General features: G+C 50.0%; 1 protein-coding gene across 1 annotated transcript; it reads left to right on the forward strand.

Moving 5' to 3' along the window:
* Positions 1-2,935: 2,935 nt before the first annotated feature.
* On the forward strand, positions 2,936-3,680 carry IER3 (immediate early response 3). Its single transcript, XM_053472350.1, has one exon. The coding sequence runs from the start codon at positions 2,954-2,956 to the stop codon at positions 3,371-3,373; it is 420 nt and encodes a 139-aa protein (XP_053328325.1). The 5' UTR covers positions 2,936-2,953; the 3' UTR covers positions 3,374-3,680.
* Positions 3,681-9,353: the final 5,673 nt, after the last annotated feature.

A 9,353-nucleotide genomic window follows, 5' to 3' on the forward strand; every position in this document is an offset into this window, starting at 1 on the left:
GAGCTGTTACACAACCCCAGCCTGAAGATGTCTCATGCGGGCAGATTTTGGCTCCATTATCTTTGTAATCCCCGTCTGTGTGAAGACGGCGCGTTTCGCGGCACCGGATCAGTTCGTTACGTTCTTATCAGTGACCCGTATGGTAAACAAAACAGGTTGTAAAACCATACGCTCAGCGCCGGCCACACATGACCTGACGGCATGTCAGCCGTTACCTGGCCGTTCCAGGTGTGGCTTCGGGTAATCTGGGTCAGTGGGACAGGAGCACAAAGCCCTGATCACTGATTACTATATGCAGAGATTACGCGATGCGAGACCACGCCAGACACAGCTCCACGCTAGACACATGCCAGCCGGCACACGCTTACCCGCTCAGTCTTATTGCAGTAAGATGTCAGCTCGGCCGCTGTCTTTAATATCGCATTTATTTTCTCGGTTACATTATCCAAACGCGTCGGGTTATTAATCCGCTTCCAACATCCTTAAAATCTCTCCCGATCCTTCAGAAAATAATAGATCTCTGAATCAATATGTGGAATCCAATCTATTCAGAATTACTGGATATGAGAGGCATCCCCACTTCCGGATCTCTGAGAGAGATCTTGTGTAAATACAGAGAGATCTCGTGTAAATAGAGAGATCACGTGTAAATACAGAGAGATCTCATTTAAATACAGAGAGATCTCGTGTAAATAGAGAGATCACGTGTAAATACAGAGAGATCACGTGTAAATACAAATAGATCACATGTAAATACAGAGAGATCACATGTAAATACAGAGATCACGTGTAAATACAGAGAGATCACATGTAAATACAGAGAGATCACGTGTAAATACAGAGAGATCACATGTAAATACAGAGAGATCTCATGTAAATACAGAGAGATCTCGTGTAAATAGAGAGATCACGTGTAAATACAGAGAGATCATGTGTAAATACAAATAGATCACATGTAAATACAGAGAGATCACATGTAAATACAGAGATCACGTGTAAATACAGAGAGATCACATGTAAATACAGAGAGATCACGTGTAAATACAGAGAGATCACATGTAAATACAGAGAGATCTCATGTAAATACAGAGAGATCACTTGTAAATACAGAGAGATCACATGTAAATACAGAGAGATCACATGTAAATACAGGGAGATCACGTGTAAATACAGAGAGATCACATGTAAATACAGAGAGATCTCATGTAAATACAGAGAGATCACTTGTAAATACAGAGAGATCACATGTAAATACAGAGAGATCACATGTAAATACAGAGAGATCACATGTAAATACAGGGAGATCACGTGTAAATAGAGAGATCACTTGAAAATACAGAGAGATCACATGTAAATACAGAGAGATCTCATGTAAATACAGAGAGATCACGTGTAAATAGAGAGATCACTTGAAAATACAGAGAGATCACATGTAAATACAGAGAGATCTCATGTGAATACAGAGAGATCACGTGTAAATACAGAGAGATCACATGTGAATACAGAGAGGGCTGTGATACCCCTCAGTGGGTCCTGGGCCCGCGGTGCGGACGGATACCGGCTCGGTGCCATGGACAGACCCTGCTGAAATCAGATTTATTTTGGTGAAGTGTCAGCGAAACGCGCCTGGAGTAAAACAGATTAATCGTCCTTTACAGCTCGCTGCGCTGCACGCTAATAAAGACATTTAAAACACAAAAGCCTGACGCGCCTCGCAGAGTCTTACGTCAGTAATAAGGTCACTGAGGCAGCTCTGAGTGTCAGCGGCGACGGCTGCTGCTGTTTGCCGGCCGGCACTAGGTGGAGCTGCTGCCCGGTGCAGGAATCACCACTTCCCTGTGTTCCAAAATGCAGTTCACTGTTTGTGCGAGGAACCCCAAGAGTTAGTTGGAGCACATTGGGTAACAGCGATTAAAATGCTGGGCTGCAAAACCCACATCCCTGACAGACCCCTGTGTGTGAGGGGGGACAGATCCCTGACAGCTACTGGGGGGGGCAGATCCGTGACAGCCCCCTGTGTGAGGGGGGACAGATTCCTGACAGCCCCCTGTGTGAGGGGGACAGATTCCTGACAGCCCCCTGTGTGAGGGGGAACAGATTCCTGACAGCCCCCTGTGTGAGGGGGAACAGATTCCTGACAGCCCCCTGTGTGAGGGGGACAGATTCCTGACAGCCTCTGTGTGAGGGGGGGACAGATCCCTGACAGCCCCCTGTGTGAGGGGGGGACAGATCCCTGACAGCCCCCTGTGTGAGGGGGACAGATTCCTGACAGCCCCCTGTGTGAGGGGGGACAGATTCCTGACAGCCTCTGTGTGAAGGGGGGACAGATCCCTGACAGCCTCTGTGTGAGGGGGGGACAGATCCCTGACAGCCCCCTGTGTGAGGGGGACAGATTCCTGACAGCCCCCTGTGTGAGGGGGGACAGATTCCTGACAACACCCTGTGTGAGGGGGGACAGATTCCTGACAGCCTCTGTGTGAAGGGGGGACAGATCCCTGAAAGCCCCCTGTGTGAGGGGGACAGATTCCTGACAGCCCCTGTGTGTGTGGGGACAGATCTTTGACAGCCCCCCTGTGTGAGGGAAACAAATCCCTGTGTGAGGGGGGGACAGATCCCCGTGTGTGGAGGGACAGATTCCTGACAGCCCTTGTGTGAGGGGAACACAGATCCTTGACAGCCCCCCTGCGTGAGGGGGGGACAGATCCATTACAGCCCCCCTGCGTGAGGTGGGAGACATAGATCCCTGTCTGAGTTCCATGAGCGGGGGGGGTCAGACCTCTAATATAACTGTGTCACCCACAGGGCGTCCTCCAATCTGTGCACTGCTCACGCTTGGCACCGCCTCCTGTCGCGGATTGGCTGCCCCGGGAGAAGGTGTGTGCTGCTGCCTATATAACGCGGTGCCACCCGGCCTTGTATCATTCCGCTATTAGCGCTCCGCCGTGTAACTATTATGTGCCAAGAGTCCCGCTTCACACTAGCCCCCCAGCGGGCTCTCCGCAGCTGCCAGCCCGAGGTATTTACCTTCGATGTGGAGAGGAAGCCTGTGGCCCCTCGCAGGATCCCCGCATCCAGTAGATCCCGCCGGCCCCGCAGAGTGCTGTACCCTGCCCAGTCCCGACGCTACCTGCCGGTTCCCTCCCCGGACTGGGCCTTACGCTGCCTCTACCTGCTGTGCCTTGTCCTGCTGGTGCAAATCTTCTGCGAGGAGGCAGTGGAGGACGGGATTCCGGCGAGCCAGGGGCCAGTGCTCCCCACCAGCCAGAGCCTACTTCTGATCGATGCTCCGGGGCCCCTCCAGCTCCCACCTCTGCTGAACATGACCTGCGCCCCCCTCCAGATTACCCTCCGGTGGCTCTACCAGCAGCGCTGAGAACAGGGGCCCCAGGATCTGTTCTCAACTGCCTGATGCATACTACAAGGGCCCGTGGCCAGGAACTGCCCCAACAGCCTGATGCTGCATACTACAGGGGCCCATGGCCAGGATCTGCCCCAACAGCCTGATGCTGCACACTACTGGGGCCCATGGCCAGGATCTGCCCCTGATGCTGCACACTACTGGGGCCCATGGCCAGGATCTGCCCCTGATGCTGCACACCACAAGGGCCCATGGCCAGGATCTGCCTCAACAGCCTGATGCTGCACACTACAGGGGCCCCCACAGGACTCTGCTGCTTCATAGATCCTATACAGAGACTGAACGCTCATTAACTAACATACAGACACTATACGGAGGAGGTATTTATTTCTAAGGAAGACTTAATATTTATTTATACCGGAGACGGACGCTAATTCAACGAAGATCTCTCTATGATCAAGCTGGGCTACCAGACTGTGTATTGGGGGCTCACCAGCGGGTCACCCACCGTGCACTCTAACGTCACTAAGATGTCGCTGTGAAGTCCTATTTAATCAGCGGACGGCTGTCTATTTATTATTATTTATGTGATATGTATTTAAATATTTTGATGAATAATATTATGAATTTAAATATTTTGATTAATAAATTATTTAATACGCATCTTGTCTCTAGGATTTTTCTGAATATCAGGGTAATGGGGGGTCCCTGACCGGCCGGTTTCAGATTTATCCCTGAAACGCCAATGAACCCGTCACAAAAAAACATTCTTACAAAGGGCAGGACCCGTTGGCTGAGGGCCTTTCCATTAACGCCATTTTCACAATAGCTCCGGTATGATGGCGAAACGCGTTTCCGGCTCAATAAGCTTCTCCTTTTGACGTTCTATAGAACATCGGCACTTGTTACTGGAAAGTGTAACGAGCGGCTGTAACATTCATTCCATGATGTGGCGAAAGATTGTGAAATAATTAAAAGGATGCTGACCCAGCGGGCTTGCTAAAGGGGCCGGATGCTGTGTATGGGCAGCCATCTTTCTATATGATAAGTAATAATAAGAAGGTCTGCACTAATGATGCTGATCTAAAACGTTACACACACCGGTTGCCACGAGTTACGGGTCTCCCATCGTTAATGGGGGTAATCAGTGAGGCTGGTGTTATTAGCGCGTCAGTAAATGCCGGCACAGAGCTCTGTTCATTTATAAAGTGACATCAGAGGCTGATTGGTACCAGACACGCCCCCCGCCACCGGGTCACATAAAGAGTCACTGTGAGCGGAGCTGGATCCCAATAATACAAAAGGTGTGATGGGGCTTCACGTAGCATCGCACCTGCCTGAGAGGTCATACGAGTTACGATAATGAGCTGCCCCTCCTCAACAAACACAAAAAGAATTTCTCATATAAATACAAAATATTTCCCCATGAAAAGGATGAGGTCCGCTCGACACGGCGAAGAATTACGGGTAAAACGCGTTAATTCCAAAACCTCGTAAAAATGTCAAGACTTATAACAGCGTCATCCCCCAAAAAATCAATTTCCTCTTAGTAACAGTATTTAAGGTTTTTAAAAAGGGTTTTAAAAAAACCCAAGTCCATGAGGAACCCGAAGAGGAAAAAAAAAACCATACTGAAGGAGAAAAATTCCTTCCTGACTCCAAAATTGCCTCTTATTTCTCACCGGATCAACAACGGCCTACTTGGAGCGGCCCACCTGCAGAGCCAGGAACTCGTGAAATGCGACCCCCGGAAACACTGCGGACAGGGAAAGCGCCAAGGAGGTAAAGGGAATGATTGAGCGAGGAAAGGGAGTTAAGTAGGGAGTATGTATGTATGTACAGTATGTTAGCACGAGTGTGTGTGTTAGAGTGTGTATGTGTAAGTATGTGTGTGTGTAAATTTGCATGTTTGTTAGCATGCGAATGTGTGTCTAAGTATGTGTGCCAGTGCATATATTAATTACTCGGGGAGGGGGGGCAAGGGGCCGATGGGGGCACTTGGCTTTACCTGCCCCCAACCAGAAGGTGCCTCCACTCCCAGTTGAATATTCCGTGCTAAAAAAATCCCCAGTCCATAAAGCCATCTATTGGATCTGATAGCGCTGTCTCTGTGGGGAAGCAGATTCCACATCTTTACTGCCCTTACCGTGAAGAACCCCTTTCACTGCTTTTGGTAAAAAATACTTTCTTCGAGTCTGAATGGATGAGCTCTCGTTCTAAGCCAAGCCATCCCATAGCTCCTCCAGAATCCCCTTCTGTGCCAGTAGCTGATTACAACCAACAATCTCAACCAGCAAACCCCCAAAAGGTTACCATTACCCACCCCCGAGCTCCCCATTGAAAGTGATCACATGGTATCTGGCACCGCCCCTTACCCCAAAGCTCCCTATGCTGACTGCTTTACGACAGGTGTGACAATATCCTCTACTGTCCCCTGGGATCTGCATTATATGTTACGACCGGCTGCGGTGACGTGTTCGGACACTCCCGGTGTATTCCCGGTGTATGCCACGCGCCGATCTCTGCCACCGCTCAGGAAGCTCTGCTTTTTGGTTTATCTCTGATTATTTTTCCAACCTTCACGTGACAAAAGATTTATGGTAGCCGGCATCTTCTTATATTTTTTCGGTAAAAAGCCATGCAATCCGAGATGCCGGTAACTCCTTAATCTGAATTCATTTTACTCCCAATATTAGTCAGAGATAGCGGGGAACAAACTGTGCCGAGATATCATCCAAATTACACTGTTTTTACAGAAAACAAAGAAGGAAAGAAAACAACCTCCTTAACTTCCAGAAGTGATCGGCACATTAACTCTAAACTCACAAACTGCCTGGACCCTTAGAGAGAGGGGGCCTATGGACCAGTACCAGTATGGACCAGTACCAGTTATATAATAAAGCTACTAATGCTGGCACCAGGCAGGGCATCCGGGTTATTGAGTTAATTATGAACATGGCGCTTGTTCCAACAGGAATCATATTATTGTTTCAGTTTCTTGGAAAGAGAGAAGGTCTTGGTTATTTCGGGCCGGGTGAGGGCATGCCCTGCGCTCGCTGCTGGTTGGTTTATAGCAGAATTAGCAGGCACCCAGGGGCAGGTGTCTATGGGCAGGGGCTCCATGCGTTCACTCTGTACCCAGACAGCACACAGGGCGCTGCCGTCTACAGCCATGGAATTTCTGGGACTGGGAACGTTATTAAGAGATTTTGGTGAACAAACTATTACGGAGCGCGGCATTCTGCCCCGTGGCAAAGGCTTGTACCCCGTGACAGGGATCACAGGAATTTCTCAAGTTTTATCTCATTCTCTGGGTTTTATGTCAATAAAGTCCATTTACTGCGACTGAGTGCTAAGTGCAAGCTCTTCGGATACCTCGGCTATATTTACTAAAAGAAATGGTGCCAGCTGGTACCGGTGATGAGATGTACGGATGCTGTGTGCCCCTCCAAGGGTGGGTAGAGATATTAGGATGCGGGAGCTGGTGACACTTGATAAAGATTACAAGGAATCCGCTCTGCTTGGTGGGTCAGGGACCCCAATTATGCCGGTTCAGGTCTGTACAGGCACAGTGTTATGTATCCCTGACAGCCCACTTTAAATGTGTCGGTGTCACCATTCCTGCCCCCTCCTTTATCTCATTGCACAATGGGGTCAGAACCCGCTAATTTGGTGTCCAACACAGAGGAATACGCGTACCCCACAGCCCCCTCTCCATCACCACTCACTGGTTTCCACTGGATTTGAATCTATTGAGGAATAAAGATGGCTTCTCGTGTCCTGTATAAGGATTCGTGTGTCCTGTATAAGGATTCGTGTGTCCTGTATAAGGATTCGTGTGTCCTGTATAAGGATTCGTGTGTCTTGGAGTGCAGAGTCACCGTGAGGTCGCATTTCAGCCAGCATTTTCCATTCTCGCGTCCCACCTCCGCTGAGCAGCTGCCTCGTTGTTTACTAATCCTTATTTCTAAGCACGTCTTCCTGTTGGTTACAAGGACCCTTCAGGCCAAAATAATAATGTGATTTCCGGCTTCTATAAACCGGAGCAAGAGACCGACATACACTCTGCGCCGGCAGCCGCTTATTAATCATTTATTACATCGCACGCCATCTGCACGCCCGTCCGGGGATCACATTCTCCTTAATGCTGCGACCTCCGTGTTCAGTCCCTCTCTTTCAGTCGTGTACGTGGCAGGTGTTATCTGCCCTTTTCTGCCTGCTAGAGTTGCCCCAGGGCAGGCAAACTGGGTCAACTCTGCCTTTTCTAAGTAGATACAGACTAAACTGGATCATACGGGTGCTTAGCCTGTCTGCCTGCTGGTGGCGCTGTCCCTGCCCTGGCCACGTGCAGCTAAACAGAGGGGCAGAAATGCCACGTTTAATGCCCTGTGCAGGGCAAACAGAAAACATTCTTGTGTAAAGTGCCAAAGATCCCTAAGTGATCCACCCTGGACCCTTTCAAATCACCTGTAAGGAACGCATAGCGTCCGCATTTAGGCAAGTGCTTTCCTTTAGGAGATAATGCCCTAAAGCCACGGCCATAAAGGGTTTGTGAAGCCGTAAAGGAGGATTGTGTCAGGGTTGTGTCAGCCCTGTGAGTGTCGCCTTGGAATGTGTACACAGGTGAGTTCAGCACCGTGGCATGTATCAGACGGGCAATGCTGCCTCGGGGAAAGTGAACTCACGACTGCGGCATGTTAAACGGCTTAAACAACGAGGCCGGGACAGAAAATGCTTCTCTATTCTCCAATCAGACACATGCGGCTCCACCGGCAATACCGCCAGATCCGCTCCACCGGCAATACCGCCAGATCCGTTCCACCGGCAATACCGCCAGATCCGTTCCACCGGCTACCTCGCAGTCACAGGTAACAGGCAGGTGGATCAGAAATCCGAGTAGCCAATAGCAGATAAGCAGAGAAGGAAGTCCGCCTCCCATTGGCTGGACACAATTGGAGACAGGTACAGATGTTCTTGCGTTCTTGCGCAGGGTCATTATGGGCCGAGTGTCTGGACGAGGCGGCCGGTTATAAAGCAGGAGGATGTCTGGGGCGGCTGCGGATGGGAACGCTGGTTACGAGAAAGTTCGTTGGGGATTTGCCTTTATTATTTATTATACCAAATTAGGGGCAGCTGGGCAGATTTTTTTTACCCCTGGAAGCTGAAATAATCCAAGGGATAAAAGCGAACGTTACGGTCATAAACCTCTGCCACCACGCGGCGATCTCTGCCCGCGGCACGGTCTGCAGTACTGAGGGATCCGCACGAGACGTGGTGAGGGGCACCCATCGGTGGATCGGTGACCCCAGAACACGCATTACGGTACTGATAAGTCTATTTATAGGATCTGCCCCGGGGTTGGGTCCCTTTGATTTGAAGGATGTTGCATTCCTTTGAAATGTGAACCTCCGGTGAAGCCCTTCGCCCCCACGCATTATTCTCACGGCAGGTGATCTCACTAGGTGTGAGTTTACCTGTGTCAGGAAAGCCGCAATCCTCCGGCGTGAGTCACAAGAGCTAACACAAAGTCCCTCTGCACAAAGCCGCGTCCCGCAGCAGCATGCGCGCTCTTACATTTAAAGGGATGGAGGAGCCTCATTACCAATAATCCCTTAATTAACTGTGTGAAAGGGAACGCCGGAGCTCTAACTCGCAGTAAGGAAGCCCATCAAGCCCTAACCTGTATAACAGCCACACAGAGCGTCACTAATGCTTCACAATCCGCACAACTTGTAGTGAAGAGTCCCCAATGCCTTAAACTAATAGAAACACTGCTAGATTTAGTCCCTCCAGAAATACCCCAGAAATACAGGCATCTGATGCCGTGATCCCCTCCAGAGGCTCCGGGACACACAGGCCGTATGAACCCTCCTCACAAGCCACGTAACAGCATCGCGTGCCTCACGCTGCCACCTCCTGCTAACCAGCTAACCGGCAAAACCTGCATCCCGCGGCCCAGAATCCCACCAAACGCTTCCGGATTTTACTTTGTGCC

The sequence above is a fragment of the Spea bombifrons genome, chromosome 8 (assembly GCF_027358695.1).
Source record: "Spea bombifrons isolate aSpeBom1 chromosome 8, aSpeBom1.2.pri, whole genome shotgun sequence".
NCBI lineage: Eukaryota > Metazoa > Chordata > Amphibia > Anura > Pelobatidae > Spea > Spea bombifrons.